This window comes from Gambusia affinis, linkage group LG15 (genome assembly GCF_019740435.1).
Source record: "Gambusia affinis linkage group LG15, SWU_Gaff_1.0, whole genome shotgun sequence".
NCBI classification, from domain to species: Eukaryota; Metazoa; Chordata; class Actinopteri; order Cyprinodontiformes; family Poeciliidae; genus Gambusia; species Gambusia affinis.
This window is the reverse complement of record NC_057882.1, coordinates 13,541,292-13,561,900: the sequence shown is the minus strand read 5'-3', so window position 1 is coordinate 13,561,900 and position 20,609 is coordinate 13,541,292. Positions and strand designations below refer to the sequence as shown.

Sequence of the window (20,609 nt, the reverse complement as noted above, 5' to 3'; positions counted from 1 at the left end):
TTCTGCCTGATTAGTGCACCGTCCCCACACCCTCCTACCCCACGGGGGACACAGATACACACACACACACAGACGCACACACGACTTCGAAAACACAATGTATTCACTCCCAGTACCCCACCGCCATTGTTCTGCTTTATAACACAGGGAAAGGAGCATCAGTCAAGTATATTAGCTGGATCCTATTACTGTCACCAGATTGCCTCTCTGAGCCATCTTAAAGAGCCCCCAGACAAAACTTCCTGTCATGTTAATCCAAGCTTTAATAAATAGAGGGATGTGTAACCATATTCAAATAGGGGCTCCCGTATTTCTGCTGACAAAGAGAGACGGACTATCACAAAATGACAGATGAAAGTGTTTTGCATGAGAAGGAGTGAGGGGGGGGAGGCGAAAGTTTTTATCGAGGCTCATTCTCTCCCATTCCTGGGAGAAATGTCAAATCGTTGAAATGGCCTTTAAAGAAAAAGCTTAAGCCTAATCTAAGTAAAACACAGCAGGTATTAGAATGGTGTCCATTGTGAAAGAAATAAATATTATTCAGCTCAGGCGAGCAGTTTGTTAGATCCCTCTTGTTCGCCTATTGATATCAAAGTACATGATGCACACCTTGTCTCCACAGGGACGTTTTGGGATCGGATCACTGAACATTTGAACAGACCATTAATGGGGGCTTTCTCCTACTCATGAATATGGGCAGCCAGTTACTGGATTTCATTTTCTAGATGATTATTAAAAGAGTAAGTAAAGGTTTATTGTATAAAGCATTACTCAGTCATTTAGTTAAGCTGAGGTATTCAGCGATGTATTAGAAGCCTCTTGAATTCCTGAGTATGCTCATCGCCGACAATGAGAACTGAATTCCACCTCTCAAATTCAAGGCCAAGTCTTTGCCCACAAATTTGAGCTAAGAGAGCTGAAAAAGAGCAAAGACGTGATCAGAGAAAATTACATGCTCTCTTTCAGGCTGGTCTAGGTTAATATCTGGCTTGTGGCTGCTTTGCTCCAAAGAAAGTCGCTCACTAGAGGAAGTATTTTACAACTGGGTGTCTGGTTATTTTGCCACGTAGTCAGAATCATAAATTGGATTGGGGGTTAGATTGGGTGTTCCAGTGTTAAACTTATAGTGCCAGAAAAAGTATTCACCCCCCTTTTTCACAGTTCGTTGTTACAGCCCCAAACGTTTGCGTACTTATGTGAAAGGCCAGTGCTTATCCAACTTTTCACCATCTAAATCCCAAGGGTTCAAATTACCACCATACTAATGGGCATTTAGAAAACAGTATATGTTTTGTTTTTCTTTTACTATTACTTCTAGTAAAACATATTTTTCAGATCCACATTTTCAGATCCACATTATGACTAATATTGGTTGACATTTCTGAAAAATGGCAAAAGAAATCTTTATTTTAAGTTTACCACAAGCCATGAAATATGCACAGTACATATGTGGAAGACAAGGCCCTGGTCAGCTGAGACTAAATCCAAATTTGTGTGTTCGATGTGCCATGCGTTACCTGTCTGTAAAAAATGGTAGTGGTAGCATCATGCTGTGGGGATGCTTTTCTTCAGGAGAGACAAAAAAGCTGATAAGATTTGCTGGTAGGATAGATGAAGCTAAATATCACGCAGGTTACAAAGCGTTTCAGATCTTTCAGCCAAACAATAACCTTTAACATACAGAGTTATGAGATTTAGATAACACATTTTAATGTGTCAAAATGGCCTAGTCAAAGTCTAGACCTGAACTCTAGTCAGAACCTGTTGCTTGACTTGAAATCTTCTTTGCGCAGACACTCTAAGTTCAAGCTGACTAAACTTGAGCTATATTGTAAATGAAAAAAAATGGGTGAAATAAAATGATCTCTTTCTAGACATGCTATGTGTTACCATTTTTCTAGATATAGCCATAGTCAATACCTTACATTTTTATTGAGGCTTGTTTATCATTAAAAGTATTATAAAAGTATTTTTTGAGAGAAAAACAACCTTCAAACAGGTATTAAACATATTTTTCATTAAGCCCACATTTCTCTATTAAAAGTTTATTTTTTTTAATTTATTGGCCTGATGTAATGTTTTAATCTGTAAGTGGAAAATCATCAAACAAAGGGTTGAAAATATCAGGTTGTGAAACGAGTTACTGAAGATGAACTTTATTGTAATATTCTAAATTATTCAATATGACTGTAATCTAAAAGTCTTGCATTTACATTTGTGACAAAAAATCTGTTTTGTCAAGATTTGCACTGAGGAGGATGAATTATCAAATTAATTTATGTGAAAAAGATTTTAAAAGTATCTTTTCTTTCCATTTTACATTCATGCAGTGCTTTGTGTTGGCCTGTTTCAAAAATCCCAATGAAAAGTTTGTGTTTGCACTGTGAAAAAGCAAAAGAATAATATAAATACTTTAGCAGGGCACTGTATGCTTTGTCAGGTACTGTTTCCATTTTGCTGAGCTTAGAACTGACAGTGAAATGAAAACAAAAAGAAAAAAAACTGAGATAGACAGGCGTGTTAGCCGCTGAGGTGCTGGAAACATTTCAGCTTCTGTCTCAATTGTGCGGGAATATCACTGAGTCAGCCAATATTTTCTACATGTTGATTCTGACAGGTGTAGGAAGCTGGACGGAATCTAAACCCCGGGTTTGCCTTACACGAAGGCAGCGTGCACAAGGCGTAATTGGACTGTTTTATACTCGAAAATGCTTGGGTTTTATCTGATTATATTCACTGAGAACAGCATCAACAGATCTATTCATATTCTGCGTCTTCACCTACGTTTAAGCCGGTTAAACAAAGCTTTTCCCAGTCATGTTTCTCACCTTTTGCACTGTTTTCTCTCGCACTCCCCAAACATTTTATCGTATGCTCTGACCTTTGTCTGCCCTGCAGTCAACGTTGCCCGAAGCTATATTTACATTAACAAGGGGGAGGGAGAAAACGGGGTGCGTGATGTGAAACGTCTGTCGCACGTCTTTGTGTGTGTGTGTGTGCGTGGGCGTGTGCGTGTTTGTGCAAGCCTACAATGAGAGAAATCTGATTGGCTTTCCTGGAGGTAGGACATCATTTTAAATAAGTCCTCAATGTTAAACTGTTTGCTCTAGGGCTAAGGGATCGCTCACCTCTCCAAATACTATTTTAGCTTGAAAGCACAATATTTCCCAGCTTGAGCTTTCGCGAGGGAGGGTCCTGTTGCAGCAGTTTCATGGAGGTGGCTCGCAGGCATACTCCATTCTGACAGAATGAGGAGGCACTCTCCAAGAGTGTGGCGGAGAGGAAAAGGGGCCCTATTAATAAAATGACTCCATAATGGGTAGTTCCCTGCAGCTTGGCAATGGAAGACAGGCGGATTGATGGATGAGGCCAAGTTCCACTTCCTCAAACAGGCAGAGCTCAACTGTGTGGACATGCCTCTGTTAGGCCATGATACGGCCAGACCTCAAAGCAGACTGGAGTTGGATTCACAGGAGAAGAAAGAAAGACACAGCCATATAAACAATTTCCTGTTTGACTTAAGCCTGGAATTATTCTCTCAGCTGGGGGTATTTGTCTTAGACAGCTGAAGATTGTATTTTCTCCCTGTCTGGGCTTTTCTATTTAATGAATTACTGAAACATTAGAATTAATTTATATTTTTGAATGCTCTTTCTGTGCATTACTAAGCGCACTGGCTTTTATCCAAATCATGCAATATGTTCTCAAACGCAGATGGCTGGTGTGGAGACTAGATAAAATCTGTCCTAAATGTAATCTCAGCTCAAAGTGAGAAAATGGTGGATAAACAGAAATCTGTGGGTGACGAATATTACATTTGCATGATGTACCCATAAAACTCTCATTGCCAAAAATATTTTCCAGTTATAAGAAAGTGGCATCTGGATATGACTCATTTTTTAACAGCTTTGTTTAAAAAGGAGCAGACTTGTGCAGAGTCACGCTAATAAAACCATTTTTGTGGCACAACAGTGCTACAGTGTGCCCTAACAATCCAGCAGCCTCCTGAAGGCATCACTCCATCACTCTTTTATTACATCCCCGTGAAACGCTGCATTGATTAGAGTGGCCTCAGCATGACTGTCTTTTTAATTGTGTATTTTCCGATCTGAAAGCTGCACAGGCACGGCGGTGAAATCTGCACCAACCATTTCAGTGGCGCTCCAAGGCAGCCTCTGACACGCAAAGTTCTTTGTTAGAATATACATCAGTTTGTATCACCATAGCGACCTCCTTGGATGCTGAGCAGGGGACCTCATAAATATGTAACCCTGACAGATTTGAGGAATAGTCTTCCTGAGCTGTTTCTCTCAAGCCATTTTGTTAATGTCAACATGAAGGGAAGTTACTAGAATAAGTGTTGACATTCTACCAATGGTGTAGATCATTAATAATTGAATACAACAGAATGAGGGGGGAGTTACAGCGGAGAAATAGTTGAATTAGCTTCAGACTGTCCATTCCAAAATAAAAAATAATTGCAAAAATAACAACTCTCAGAAAGGAATTACTGACATTATGTTGGATCTTCAGTTTCAGTTTTGTTGATTTGATTGTTGAACTACTTAATAAAAGCATCTTCAGTTCAAAGATATTCCCAGAACTAATATCTATGGTAACCAAAGCATGTAAAGGATGAAAATGATGTTGATTGCTCCCTATGAGTTTAATAAATCCTGAATTTGTCAACTGATGTCAGGTGGTTCCATAAACAATCATCTGTCATGACTATTTAAGGAAGTAGAGGCTGTTCACTACATTAGGTATAGAGGAATACCTTCTTGATGCAGGATTAGAGATGCAGCGATCAGAATTTTATCATATTTTAGATCTTGTTTCTTTTTTTCTTCTACAGCTGTGACTTATTGACTTTAGCTGTTTTTGATTTTCCTTTAACTAGTATTACTTTAGGAACAAAAAAGTATATAGCTTTCTTCCTGTGAGGGTTAATTAAATAGTTATGTTAGGAGCAGAAGCAGGGACACTTCAATGCGTGAGTGAAAAGTTGAAATTTATCTCTCTAAAGTATATATCCTCACTTCAAAAAAATTTGCCACTATATCCAAATCTGGCACGTTGCATGTCATCTCAGGATGTTAAAACTTGTCTCTAATACATTTAGTCTTATTTTATCTCCTCTCTCTCACTCTGATGCTGCTTGAATGACCCATAAACTATTTCTTTCAGTATTTGTTATACTGTAAGAAATAGTTTCCTCTTAAATAGCTGACTCTAAATCTTCCCTCTGCTGTAACTTCAACAATGAAGGATGTTGAATATCAATGCACACTGTTACATTTTCAGACAGTATGTGCACTGGCAAAAAGTTTGTTGGTCAGTTGGTTATCTCCTTGGTCAAAGCGAATTGCATTATGTTGCATGAATAGCTTAATAATTCTCTTAATTCTTTAGACTGTCCACTCCAAAATAAAAAATAATGGCAAAAATAACAACCATCAGAAAGGAATACTCACATTATGTTGGATCTTCAGATTAAGTTTTGTTGATTTGATTATTAAACCACTTAATCAAAGCGTATTTTATACACTTTTAGTCGTGTATAACAACACGGCCAAAAGTTCATTCAGAGCACGTAAGGTAAATTTCATGGCTTGAAATGCTGTTATTACTTATTGTATTATTTTACATAAATTCACAGTTGTTACTGATAATAATGTGGATATTTAACTAGACTGGAAGTTATTGGGTAGTTAATTGTTTAAAGGTAACTTTAATACAGTAAGAATATGAATTGTGAATGTGGTTATGGTCCAACTTTTGAAGTTAAAAGTAGGGATTTAACTATCAGGCTTTCAAAGCTAATGGGTTTCATTGAAGTCTGATCTGCCAATTCCAGGTGCCTTTGTAAAGACAATATATACACACTGACTTATCTACACTTTGTTTGATTCCAGCTATGAAATATAATAGCCATTACCAATAAGAGCAGAGATTGCTGCAGCCTCCTGTAAAAATCGATTTTGAGGTTGCCTTCTGTTATGCATGTCTTTAAATCTTATCTGATTTTTACAAGATTTAAAGCAAAGTTAATCCAAGAAGATCCTGTTGGTTGGTGTGATTACAAACTGGATAAAAGTGGGAATTGTTGGTTTTGATGCAAGAACATTTTTTTTTTTTTTTTCTGCTCTGCACTGGTTAAAGTCGATCAACAAAATTTTGCCAGATTGTAACCTTGCATTGCTGTTAAAATATAATGACATTATAAACCATCATGTTTCAGCTCTATAAGAGCTGCATTTGGTTCTTTTAACAGAGACTAAACAGACACCTTGCAAAACTTCCTTGTCTGTTTCTATGTGTCTGAGCAGCCTCCAAAAGGGGCAGGATAATTACCCTCCCTAAAAGAAGAAAAAAAGTTGTTGAGTGATGAATTATGTATCAAAGGACAAACACATCAATAAAGGCTAATGTGCTCTGTTTTTAGACAGGAAAACAGCAGAGGTGCCAGGTGACAGGGGGGAGATTTAGGATCTCTGGAAATGAATTATGACAGCGATTTAGATAGGTGTCAAACGCACATTTACATTCGGCTCACAGCTGAAGGCTAACAGAGGAGCTCTCCTGCAATTTGGGGAGACACTGATATAGATCATATCTGATACCAGAGGAACAAAGGCCTGAGACACAGACAGTGACCTTAGAGTGATGCTGCCATTTTCTTGTTAAGCCCCTGTTTATGTGTAGACTTTGTGCTATGCATTTTTTCTTTATTTCTGCATAGATCTATGAAGAGATATAAACATCTCATGGCAAAATTCATAGTGCTAAATAGGCAAGGGGGTTTATAAGACTTTCACCATATGTTAACCTTAAGAGAAAAAAAAAACTAATTTTATGACAAGAAGGATAAAATAAAACATACATTATCTTATTTTTATTCAAAATCAAAACATTTTCACTAATCCCTATTGCATTGAATATATCTTATAATTTAGCATAAACGTCAGATAAATTGTAAATTAAAGGTAATAAATGCAGTATTAGTTTATAAATGCTTATTTTGATTAATACAAATCCTTTACACTATTTTACTCTTTATTGAGTACAACAAGATTGTATGTATCATGATTGCTATGAAGAAACTATTTCAATAAAGCAATAAATATGTTGCTAAAATTGGATAATAACCATAGGTGATGCTTCAAAAAGCAATTATATATATATTTACGCATAGATATTACCTCTAAAATCAGGTGTGCATTCTGTTCTGTAACCTCAGTTATTGCAGATATAGTTAACAGATGTGACTAAAACATTTCACATGACTGACAGGTGAAATGTTCTTGTGACAATGACAATAAAGATTTATCTATCTATTATCTATCTATGAAACCATCAGGAAAACCGTGTGACATGGATGGGATAACTAGATGCAATAAACTCTATATGAAAATAAATAGGTGTTTATACCCAGTCTCTTTTTTTCTGCTTGCTGTTTTTGTTTTGTTTTATTTCTATATTTTTCTTGTAAGCCAAGAGAAACACAGTAGCCATCTTTCTGGTAGCTGACCTGCAGTGCACAGCGACAAGTGCATAGGCGCATAGCTGGAAAAATCTTGTTAGTTTTTTTTATTATTTTTCTGGCATCTCATTAGAAAATCTGAAGAACAGCAAAATGGAGAATAAGTTAAAACTTTAAACTTTTTAAATCCAATTTTCTGTCATACAGTGAACCAACCCATGTCTTGTGCAAGAGGTTTCAAGATAGAGTACACACAGGTAATGTGGTCTTCAGCAAGAAAACTACATGTTTAGGGGGAAAGGCCACTGTTTAACTGGAGGACCCTTGTTTAAGCCCCTCGTAGGCAAGATCCATTTTCCTTGAGAGTCTTTGAGCAAGAGGGCTGAGTTGTGGCCATCTCTAGAGAAAGCGTTTTACTGCGAAATTTGCTCCACTGCCTCGCAGCAGAGGGGACACAAAGGGTTAGAGAGATAATTCAGCAGGGATCACCGAAGTATCACTTTATTATCACAACTATGACTCACTGGGGTCACGGTCAAGGGGAAAAGTGAGCCCCTTCATCAACACTCCCGTTGCTGCGCAGCATCTAATATTCTATTACAATGATGGCAATTAACAGCGAAATGATAGCGACCCAGTGACAATGGACAAATTTGTGACAACCCTTTCAATTGTTCTTGTGTAGCGGAAATCTATATCATTGTCTGAGAAATGTTCAGCTGCAGTGTGCTGCATCCACGCTTGAGTGCTTTTACAAGTGGTGGTTTAACAAGGAGCAGAGGGCAAAATTTTGCTCCCTTTAAGCCTGTGCAATTACACAAGGTGGCAAAAGGGACTCTGTTCTTAAAGCGTGAGCCTACATGGACGGGCAATTTTGTTCAGCACAGCAAACGCCAGGAGAGTTACGTTTAATGTGGAACATAACCTTTTCTTTCTCGAAAGCCAAAAAAATAAAATAAAATTCCTTACCATAACGCATGAGTGGTACTGAGTGCAGACATGACAAAAGTGCTCAAACTGATCGCGAGCATCAAACCCATAAACAGTGATGTACTGCTGGAAAAAAGGCTTATCTGCTGTCTGCTTTTTGATATATTTTTTTATTTATTCATAATAAAAAAAAAATCTTAATGTATTTACCAATCAAGTACAATAAGTAAAAGCTTTATTGGATACCAGTTGTACTTTAATAGGCTAATAAAAAGTTTGTTTATTTTTTTTGTCTCTTGTTATGAATGTAAGGTCTTGGGGAATAAAACCAATGGCTATCTGGATAGAATTAAGTCATAAATATTAAATTTGTTTGTTATTCCCCTTTACAATAACCACTAGGTTAACCAAAGAGCACTTCTTAAATAAATCCATTGTTTGTTCTAATAGCATAATCTCATACAGAGATATTTGGAAAAATCCTACTTTTAATTTGAGTACATATTCAGATGATTAAAAAAAAAAAACTTTTACCAATAAACATATTTTAACACATAATAATGTGGAGCACAAATACTCACATCCCTTCAATTAATAGCTCATACAACATCCTTTTGTCAACAGAATAAGCAGTTGGTGTTCTTCTGTAACATTACACGGCAGTGGGGCATACAGTTAGAGGGATATTTGCCTTTCCACATTGCACAGACTCCCCAGAGTGGCACCACTGTGGAGAGTTGATGTTGGTATCTGCGGATTCATGTCTGTGTTGATTCGACCGCATGTTTGGAGCCATTTTCAGTTCTCCAGCAGAGACCACTCTGTTCACAACATTACAAAATCCTATTACATAACAGTGAACATGAGGTGGGGCTTTTATATGATTTCAGCATTTTTTTTTTTTTTTATGTAAAACCCAACGGTGTCTGTGTTTGTTTCACGTGGTTCCAGTTAAAATCCCACTTAGCATTAAGCAAACAGAAAACATTATCCTTTACTCCCCAAAAAACAGTTGGCATGTAGGTAGCATCTAGTAAATGTGAAGACTTGGTGAATAAATATATTCACCAATATATTTATTGGCTATTTGCTGCCTGTCTTCAATATTGGGATTTGGACATTTTTCACATTTTTTCACTGTTTTACTTTTGATCTGGTGGGAGATAAAAACAGGTCCATAAAACTCTGATATGATTGAAACTAACAAATATACAGAAACATTGAATCAATTTTAATATTATTAGAAAGTTCCTTTATTGCAATAATTCACTATACTAAGTGAAACACATATATACAGTAGATTAAATGCATTCATACTGATATTTGTGGTGATTATGATAATTCTCCACTTACAACTAAAGGAAATATGACATTTAGGATTAGAATACTAGATCAGTCACACTTACTCTTTATAAATAAAGCACAAACAGAAATAAAAAACCCTAAAATCTTAAATGAAAAGTAATATCAATGTCTAACAAAGTTAGACAAGTGCTAATGTTGCAGACTTGCAGAACAATAAAATGTTAAACAGTGTACCACTATTCACATGGATAAAGGACAATAGCTGTCAGAAATAGTTGAATTCTGCAAATACTTGAGAAGACCCCCTTTAAAAAAGTTTGAAACTGCCTAATCTAAGTCAGTTTTATTTGTATAGCACATTTTGCAACAAGGCAGTTCAAAGTGTTTTAACATAATACAGTGAACCGACAAAAAAGAAACATCACATTACACTGGAAAAATAAAGTAGGAAAAAGTTCCAGTCCACCTAATCAAAGGCAATTCTAAACAAATGGGTTTTTTGACTTAACTTAAAGGAATAGCTAAATTGTCCAAACACCAAATAAACCATAATACTCATTAATACACATAGTGAAAACCCTCTTAGCACTACAGCGCCAGCCAGCATCTGCAAACTTCCTTATTTCCTCTCTTGGATGTAGAGCCAAAAAAATAATGCTCCTTGTTTGGCTGCTGAGCAAATACCAGCCAATGGTTTGTTAAGAAGCATTACACCTAGGTATTTCAGCTGGATTTCCTATTGAATATTGTTGGTGTGCTCTAAGCCAACTCCTGCAAATGATTGAGTTAACATTTTGGAGTAATCCACCACTGAAAAATCTGCAACCACAAATTGGCGTGGTTCAGTTTTACTCCAAGCTTTTATTGCAAACTTGGAGGAGTAAGCTCTAATTGAAGGTGTTGTGCAATCGTTGACATATTTTACAATTTTAATTAAATAAAAGGAGAGTAAAGAGAGCCTTCCCTGGAACTAGAAAAATTTCCAGGAAAGGCTTCATCTTTCACCACCTGAATTGTGAATAAAAGCCATATTGCAAGCACGGAGACTCTTCTCAACTTAGCCTCTCCGGCCCCTTTTTGAGAGGAGGTCATGTGGTTCAGATATGTTTGGCTGCAGGTTTAGTTAAAGAGCTGCTCGGCCTTTCGCCCGCTCACTGTCTTTGAGCTGCCGTCTCCTTTTTAGTGGTCATGGACTGTTCCAGTGCATATACCACGGCGAAATAGACTTTTGCTCTTTTCTTCATTGCCACAAAAGGCCAGGCACTTCGCTGGAGTTCCCATTCCCCTTTTACATAGTGATAAGGCAGCCATTATCCTTTGAACCTTTCTTTTCACCACACCAGGAGAAAAGGAAGAGTGAAAAAGAAGGAGGAGGAGGACAGAGAAAGATTTCTTCCCTGAGGTGAGCCTGGCCTCACCTCTGTGTGGCGGGCTTTTTTGTGAGCAGTGAAGAGGTCCTTAACCTTCTATCAGATGGAGGCACACAGTTGTGTTCTGCTTGAATAACTACATTGAAAAGCCCTGGAGCACAGGAGATAGTTCTATAGACTCTGCAAGTGGCATCGAGAGGGAGAGAGACTGGCAGACTGACCGAAAGAGAGGGAGAGGTGGGGGGTGGACTGTGTTGTATGACCTGCTGGAGTGTGACCCTCACATGATGTGCACATTCTTTGTTAAAGTGCTCATCAGTGCTTCACTGTGAATCTTTTCTTTGTTGGACAGGTCTCACTGACAGGATGGTCCTTCTCTAGTAATGTCACAACACTGCTCACATTTATATAATACACTTCCTTTCACAGAGCTCATTTTACAGAGTAACTCTCGTCTTGCTCTCAGCCTATAAAAGGCTGTACAGTAGGAGCAGTAGTAACAACATTAGAGTGTGGATATTTGAGTGTCATGTTGAAGGGCTCAAAGTGGGTGATGGTGGATGATACTGCAGGCTACTTTAATAAGAGTCTCATCTGTTAACTTTAATAGCAGCAGAAAGACTCCGTTGACCTCATAATATAAATGCCATACACAGTCATCTTGCTGGGGCTTGTTTTTGTCGTTATGTAGAAAAATCCTCCAGACTCAAACTTCCATTATGTCGTAAAATTCCAAATAGGCCATCAACCATCCCTATAAAGACAACATACGTAAAGCACTGACGAATCAAGACATGTAAGAAATGATGAAATGATTAGTATTGATAATTATTCCGGTTCTGTTAAATGTATCTGATGTGTAATGAATTCAGTACACTTATACATGGATAGAAAGCCTACACACCTATGTCAAAATCAAGTTTTTATCATCAAAAAATTAGACATAGATGCATCATTTAATGTCAGAGTGTAAAATATATCCTGAATATCTAATTGCCATTAGTTGGAGAGAATCAGACAACACAATAATAAAGCATAGCTTTTTAGGGGATTTTATTGTTGTTTGCTACTTGGCTTTCTTTAGGTGAAGCCAAAGCTTGCATAGAGATCACAAGATGTCCAAAACAATTTACAGTGCTATAAATATATACCATGGTGGGGGTGCAAATATGGTGGTAGCTGCATCATGCTCTGGGGTTACTTATCAAATATAGCTCAAGAAATTTGACTTTGCCATTTAAGCAAAGTCAACTTTTTAGGAAGTTTCTACTCTTTCTGACACTCTGCCTTCAGCACATCATCACAACAGTGCTCCGTCATTATCCCATTTACAATCATTCTTAGTCATAAATGGGATCTTGGTAGCATTGGACTGAGAAGTAGTTTGTATGATTAGCTCAGCAGGAGTTGGCTAATTACAGCTGCCACTAGTCTAGTGGAGCAGAGTGGGGCAGGGAAGGGCTTGTGCAATGATACATTTATCATTACATAATACATAATAGATGTGTGAAGAAACTTTTCAGTTTATTTAAATCTATCTATTTTTGTTAGATCACCAAAACCTGATATTATAACCGGGGTGTGAAGATTTTTTTATATATATATAAACAGAATGAGAAAATGCAGCTTGCTCTGTCTAAAATCCATGGCAGATCATTTATGTAGTCCTGACACTGATTTTAAGCTGTGCCAGCCATAGATATTTTGAAGGTTAATGTTGAAACCCCAATTTAATGCCATGTATTGGGGTGAAATTTGATGTCAGTGGCAACTAAAATACAGCAGATTCAAAAGTCCATTCCGAGATAGGTGTACTCCTCTGTATCCTGGAATCTCCCAGAAATGTTTGGAATGGATTGAAAATGTTATAGAGCATGAGCAGATGTTATGCGAGTCCAAATGTCAGATTTGAGCTCAATGCCTTGTCTGTTGAGGTCACGATTCCCAGATTTAAAAACACGATCAATTGTGTTCAGCTCTTCAATTTTTATAAAAGTTACACACCAAACTAAGTTCAAGAAGTGCAAAGTCGATACGAAGGCAACAGTAGGATTGGATTGGCGATTTTAATTGACAACAGTAGTGTTTTATAAAGACCCTTCTATTTCTTCATGTCTTAAGGAAAACTGAGATGCTTTTCTTGGCGTTTCGTCTGCATGTTTGCTGATGCATAAAGGATCTTCTCTTCTGGCTGTTCCAGCATTACTAGCATTAGGTGACAGAAGTCAAATGCTATAAATTTCTGTCTTCCCATGTAAGTGATCACACACCATCGGCCACGCTTGTCAAATGAAACATTTACCATAGTTGGTAAACATGCCATTCCATCTTAGTTCTGCAGTGCAGCTTTCACGCTGTCAAATATAGGAGACATAAGAAACCATTTCTGGTTTTATGAGCAGAAATCCAGACAGCGAGAAGGGAGAAGAAAAAAAAAAACAGTGGCTTGAACAAAAGTTCTCTCACCTTTTAATTGGACAACGGTGTGTGATCAAGTGGTACCGAACAGAACAATGGAGTTATTGAAGATAAACAAACACAAAGGTTCTTCGTTCTTCAGACTCTGCCAATAAAATCATAACCCTTAGTACTACAAATTTCACTTATCCCACTCCCTCCCACTTTAATGTGATTTCCATTTGATTGCCTGGTATTAGACAGAGGTCACAACGTGTGACAATATAAATGCTTGTTTATAAAAACTGTTACTGCGGGCGATATTGCTTCGGCAGTTTTTTATTTGCACACCACTATAATGATATCTAACCACGTAGTCATCTTAAAGAACATTTTTCACACACTGAAACTTTATTGTTTTCACAACATTGCTGTGTGCTTCTGCTGTTTTTCCAGCAAAACAAACAATTCAGGGCAAAAAATAACTTAGTTAGCGATTGTAGAGGATTCTTCTACAGCTCGGCTGAATTTATACACTAGTGTCCAGATCTTTATTGTGAATCCCTTGCATGTTCTGCTTGTTTTTACTTTTTTGTTCTGATAATGTAAGCATAACTAAGCATTTCATCTAGAAATCAAAGAGGAGTTTCCCTCTACCATGTTTTGTACCCTGTATATAGGGCCCACTTTCTTTTGGGGAAATCTGTCTCATTTTCCTCTCTGGCTGTTTAGCCAATAATTTGAGCTTAATAAAAATGTATGTTTAATACCCATTTACAGGTTATAGGTTATTTTCAAAAGGCACTTTTAATCAGACAAATGAGACTCATCTGGACGTTTATTCTAGTTTATTGGATGTAACTGTGTATATACACATATAAATTTGGCTCGCTAACATTATTGAAGTTGCTCATGTTGCACTAATTGCTGACCCCTGATATAGTCTAATCATCCTGGGTTGGAATAACATCAGAAATGGTATTATTTATTTTGTATTAGTTGTTTGAGCAAAGATAAATGATCGCCAGAAATCCTCCTTTTTTCACTCTGTTGCATTTGGTTCCTGTAAGCCAGTGGTATTATTTGTATGTCAACTTTAACAACACACAAAAAAAACCCTCAAAACACACCTGGGGACCAGATTTGGCGAGCAAATCTACAAATTGCTTATTTCTATTCTCCCTTTCCTAACAAGAATAATGAGCGACTTACAATTAGGTGAACTGTGTATATAGGTTATTGAAGGTCCCCGTGCGTTGCCCTCCATTTTTTTTCGCCAAATTGGAAATATTTTAGGGAGGTGCAAATGAAGTGCCTTGGAGCCACATGTGGCCTGTGAGCCGTGCAGCAAGTAACCGGGGCCCACAAGCTGTGCCAACGTCTTGTGTGCCAAATGTGTGGCAAGAGGGTGGCATGAATAGTGTGCCAGTGCTAGTCTGCCTGGCTGCCAGGCACTTCTCTTTATCCAATCAGACAGTTCGGCTTGAGCGAGACCCCTATTCTTGTCTGTTTCCATCTCCTCCCGAAGCTTTTCAGCCCTCCCGTGAAAAACACAGATGCGTGCACGCTTGTGCACAGCATTAAGCCTCCTCTGTGCACTGTTACGCTCACCTAGAGACCATAACCAGGGAGTGAGAAGCGCACGGCGTTCCCTCTTTGTTTCCACCCGCTGATGCTCTCCTTTTCTCTCCAAGGCAGAATCACAGGCTAAATGAGCATGCCTCAGTCGGTTTTTTAAGCTTTTCATCAGAGTTATAGAAAGATGAGTTTGTCAGGGATGTCTGAAGAAGAAACGCTGTCTGTCTGTGTGTGGCTTTATTGAACTTGATGAAGGATGATATTATTGTGGATGCTGCTTCTGCTGCGGCCGGGAGATGAGGAAGGGTCCCATTTGTCTCTCTCCCGCTTAGTGTAATGTGTCTATCTGTCCCTCTTCTCTCCAAGGCTGGACGTTGGCGTTTGTCAAAATAATAATAATAATAATAATAATAAAAAAAGAAGCATAATGTCAACACTGTTTCCATTTTCTTTAACTGCTGGCCATCATTGTTAATTTTCTCCCCTGTCGCCACTCTAATCCAGACAAAGAGTAACACCACAGAGATTGCATAATTTCCTGTAATATCTAAAATTACAGCGCACAAATGAAGGAGGGGGAGCGGTAACCTGACGATAATCCTGTGATCACCGAATGATTGCGTAGGAGAGAGGTGCTTAGAAAGAAATAAGTGTGAAGCAGCAAGAATATATATTCTAAGAGTAATTACAGCGAGAAGATGAGATGAGATTGAATGGGGAGGAGGTGATGTGAGGCACTCGGTGCAAAGATTAAGCTAATGCCAACACTGCTCTTGTGTCTTCCAGGTTGACGACGCCATGCTTATGTTTGATAAGACTACTAACAGACATAGAGGTAAGTTCATAGCTTCTTCATTGGTGCTGTTTTCTCCAAAAAGAAGTGAAAAAAAAAGTCATTTTATGTCCTTTCCCCATGAGATAACACAGAACAGTTCCATTTCACATGATATTAGGTGTACCATCTGTTCAACAATGGGAGCGTGTCAAAGTAATCAATAAGCTGGTACGGTGTTTAGAATGTTTGAGTGTTAGACGCCACCCGTGAGAGTGTGTGTCTGTGTATGTGATGATGCTGATGTGAGTGTTTCAGAGAGGTGCTTAAAGGGTGTAAAGATGGCGAGATGGTGGGTGCTGTGCAGTCAGATAACAGCATCAGATAAGACCCAGGAGAAGCACTGACTTTATCACTCCATCTCATCAGCTCCTTATCTGAGATGAGGGGGACATTTCTCTCTCATGCAGAGGACTTTCCAAAGACAGGTTTCCTCCCTGCACCGCACTGCAGTTAGAGTGTGGTGCCTTTTAGTCTCACCACTGTTGTTTTAAGCCTGGTTTAAGCAATTGCTGTCAAGGGACAGTTGACAGTGGTGCAGTTAGTTAGGCTTACTACCCCAATCCACTTGCATTTCATGCAAACCCAATGCACATCAAATAAGTGTCTTAACTATCACCAGTCTGTTTAACACTGAACGTTTCTTTTCTGGGTTTAACTTGCATGGCGTCCCATCCAGAGCAGGCTGCAAACGCTCCAACTGAACACAGATGGACACAGGCACTGTTGCATTTTCTTTGTGTATCCCAGCTTCTCCTCACGATGGTTTTTCTCGTTGGTTCTTTTGTCTCTGGCTGCATAAGTTTTCTTTCCTTCAGGTTCTTGCTTGTGGTGCATCCTGCTTGTCATTGGCTGCTGACAGCCAGCTATAGTTTTATAGAGACACTTTCTTGTTTTGGGACATTTCCATTACGTAATATAAAGAAGTCCTATTGATAATGACATAATGAAGTCTCTTTGTCCAACTGAAAAATAAACAGGTTAGTGTCGAGTATAGTCGTGCATTGGAGCAAACAATTTGGTCACTGGGGTCGACTTGCATGGGAATAAAATGGGAATTAAACGGGCTAAGCCTCCAATCAGAATGGAATCCATGCTGTCCATTTAGATTATTTTCAAAAATGATAGCACCATTCAGACATATATCTTGTACTGATAGTTCTTAAAGTTGAGGCCAGGACCCCACTTGGGGGTTGTGAATATTGAAGCCGGTTTTTAGGTCCTCTTCAGAAATTGAACTGGATCCCAGAAATGACGATGATGAAACATATACATTTTAAAAATGTTGTAACACATAAAAACAAAAACAGGACTAAAATAAAAATAATTAAAATTTTAAAAAAATAAATAAAAACAACACGTTGACTAACATATTGATTGCTAATTGTGTCATAATTGTACCTCTTTTTAACCAACTCACTAAAAGTGCTTGTGTGCTCAACCTGTCAACATGTCTTTTTATCTTTTGGGCTAGAAGTTGCAAGGTTTGGGAACCACTCCCCTCAATCAAGCTAATTTTACCATGATATGTAATGCAGTGGCATATTCCTCTAATTATTTTAATACATAAAACAAAATAAATAGCCTATTGTCTTTTTGTTCCTAGATCCATTTAGGACCTCTTCTATTGGCCATAATGGCTCAACAATGCAAGAAAGTAACTTTTTTCGGAGGCAGACTGTCACCAACTGTTTACGTGGGTGTGCGTTAGCAGTCAGCAGGCACCGACAGGTATTCAGCGAGAAAAAGGGGCAGACACTCATCTGGTTGTCACACCAGTCAGCTCACTTGTAGGTAGAGCTGCCATCACACCATTTCTTTGTACTGGGCTGAGCACTGCTCCGCCATAGAGGTGTAAATATTTGTTTGCACTGAGCCACTGTTCTTTTTTTTATATATATATATATATATATATATATATATATATATATATATATATATATATATATATATATATGTAATAAATTTTTAAGTGCGTTTTGGCTTTAGATTGAAAACCTTCCATCTTTCTTCTTCAGATCTATCTGCATTAGTAGACGTGTGTGTGTGTGTGTGTGTGTGTATTTGTGTGAGTGTGTGCTGTGCAGATAGACTCTTTGAGTCTGGTAAACAGTTCCTAAGTGTGAAACATGTGAACTTTAGTGGAAGTGATCTATGGCTTTGAGGGGATTTTGATCTGTAGTGACAGAACCCAGTGTGAGGTCTGCTGTGAGACGAAGGCTTTTCTCGCAGTCTCTCTTATTTCTCACTCTTTTCCTCTCCTGTCTGCTGCACCGCCAGCCGCTCTCCGAGAGGCTCCGGGCGCCACAATTGGGAGTGTGTGTGTGTGGGTGTGCGTGCACGCGTGTGAGGCGTTTGCCTTTGGACAGCTAAATGCCCTTCAAACAAAGACAGTGATGGAGAAAGAGCCTTCTTGGCAATTTCTTTTCTAATGATGTACTTATATTGAGCGTGACGTGGCGCCAAGAGGCAGCTGCAGTTCCACCAGCAGGCTCTGGTTTGTCCACCTTAAAGATCCAAAAGAGGAGATGCTCGCTGCTTTCATCTTAAAACCACAGCACCTCTTGCAGATGAATTGCATATAATATTAAAGACCAATAAGAGAATCTCAATAATTCATCCGATCCATTGGTGCAACTGTGTAATATTAATGGCTTAGTTGGCCCTGTGACCTCAACGGAAACAACATTGAATATAATATGAGTGAAACTAGTCCCTGGGCCCACTAGTCCCTGCCACGTAATCCAGAGCAAGTGATGGGCATCTAGCAGCTTGCAGTCCAAATCAATTTCCCACCTGTTTCATTTTATCTTACAGATTGAGTCATGAAAAAATAATTCTTTCTTTTTTTTTCCTTTTTTTCTTTTGCAGCGCTGCAATTGCTAAAAATAACATTATTTATTCAGCAAATGGAATGTTACAGTGAGGAGTCCTCCTCAGATAAAGGGATTGCTGTTTCTGTAATTGCAAACCCTTAAAAATAATAGTTCAGGTGGAGCATACTGTGCTTTGAAAGCAGCTTGGCAAAGAGTGAATTTATAACGGGTAAGAAAAAAATTCTCTTACACCTGGAACAATGTTCAGACGCTGCACTTTACAACGATGACAACTTATCCACGGACCTGCTTTACCAAGTGTGACTTAAAACGCGAACGTAACGAGATTGAAGAAGGTAGGTAGTTCTTTCTGAGAGAATAACTAAAAGCAGACACTTCTGAGGTTACAGTGGTTTCAACTGTTTCACATTTTGTCACCTTACAAATACAACCCACTCGTGTTTACTTGGGGCACAAAGTAGTATATAATTGTGGCTTTGGAGCAAAAGTAAATGAGGTTTTCAAAATATTTAACAAATGCATATCTGAAAACTGTTTCAGTCATTTATATCCAGTCTCCCTTACACTGATATTCCTAAATAAAATTACAGCAGTCAGCAAACTTTTAGAATAAAATTTTAAACAGAGAAATTCTGGTTTTCTCTAAGATTTTCTTAAAACTGTGGTGCTGGACTTATATATATATATATATATATGCATATATATATATATATATATATATCAATATATATATATATATATATATATAAATATATATATATATATATATATATATATATATATATATATACACTGTGTGTATATGATCAATTACATGTAGAGGGAATCCTGGACATTGAAAGGGAGTCACTGTAGTGATGAGAGAAAACCTTGTAAGAGCAAACACGTACTATGAGGTAAGATGAGACCAAAACTTCACTTTTTGTTCCACATGCAAAACACTGTGGTGAAAAACTACATCCACATCAAAATCAACATCAATCATGCTAATGTTTAGACAATCGGGCTCAGCGGACGCAGCATGATACTGTGGGGACATTGTTCGTTAGTCCAGACCCAAATTCGGTTGAGAATTTGTGGCATTTCCCAAATGACTTGCAGTTACGTGAAAAAATCTGAAAAGTGCTTTCATAGTGGACGGTGTGCCATTCTCAATTAGATGAAGAAAAGGAAAATTGCTATACCTTACTTAGCAGACAAGAGTGTTATTTCTATGGCTACGTATTTTTCATTTTCCTAGATCTTTGTTCTGGTTGTGTAATGTTTTGTTTTGAGGGGTTTATTGCATGATTGGCGCTTGATTATTAGTGTGTCTTCCTTGGTGGTTTAGTGAATTAGAGAGAGGACAAACGTCACACTCCACTAGCAGCAGCATCGTCCTTCAGACGGTCCCTCCGAGCCTGGCGAAGCGACAACCAAAGGAGACGTTCTCTACCCTTCTCGTTTCCTCTCTGCACCTTTGTTTTCGCGCTCTATCTCTCCCGGTCATTCACTCTTTCTCGTTATTCCTTTTCTCTCGCACAGTTGCACTATTTCTGTCTCTGCGCCGTCTCACCCCCATCCTGACTGTCTGTCTGTCTTTGCCATCTTTCGCCTTCTCTTGTCTTTCTTCCCCCTCCTGCTAGAGGACACTCGCTGTAAGCAAAGCTCTCCACACAAAGGCGCACGCTGCACACCATCTTCTTGGCATTTAAAGGATGAGAATACAGCCAATTGTGTTGGAAATTGAACTCTCTAAAGCCTGCCTTCCCACCGCAGCAGTTCATTGTGGGTGAGTTCAGTGTCTTTGGTGAGCGGCTTGAGCTGTCCAGAGGTTGATGCCAGAGGGCGCCTATTGTTCCATGTTCCCCTGCAGTGTCCCCCCGCCACTCCGCCTC

The 20,609-nt window shown here is 38.4% G+C and overlaps 1 protein-coding gene across 8 annotated transcripts in view; it reads left to right on the top strand.

Annotated features, from left to right (window-relative positions):
* msi2b (musashi RNA-binding protein 2b) overlaps positions 1 to 20,609 on the top strand; it is a 293,528-nt gene that overhangs the window by 145,090 nt on the left and 127,829 nt on the right. For all 8 annotated transcript variants that reach the window (XM_044140959.1, XM_044140960.1, XM_044140958.1 and 5 more), the window contains exon 7: positions 15,850 to 15,898. In XM_044140959.1, the coding sequence (XP_043996894.1) occupies positions 15,850 to 15,898 (49 nt within the window). The remainder of the gene's footprint in view (positions 1 to 15,849; positions 15,899 to 20,609) is intronic.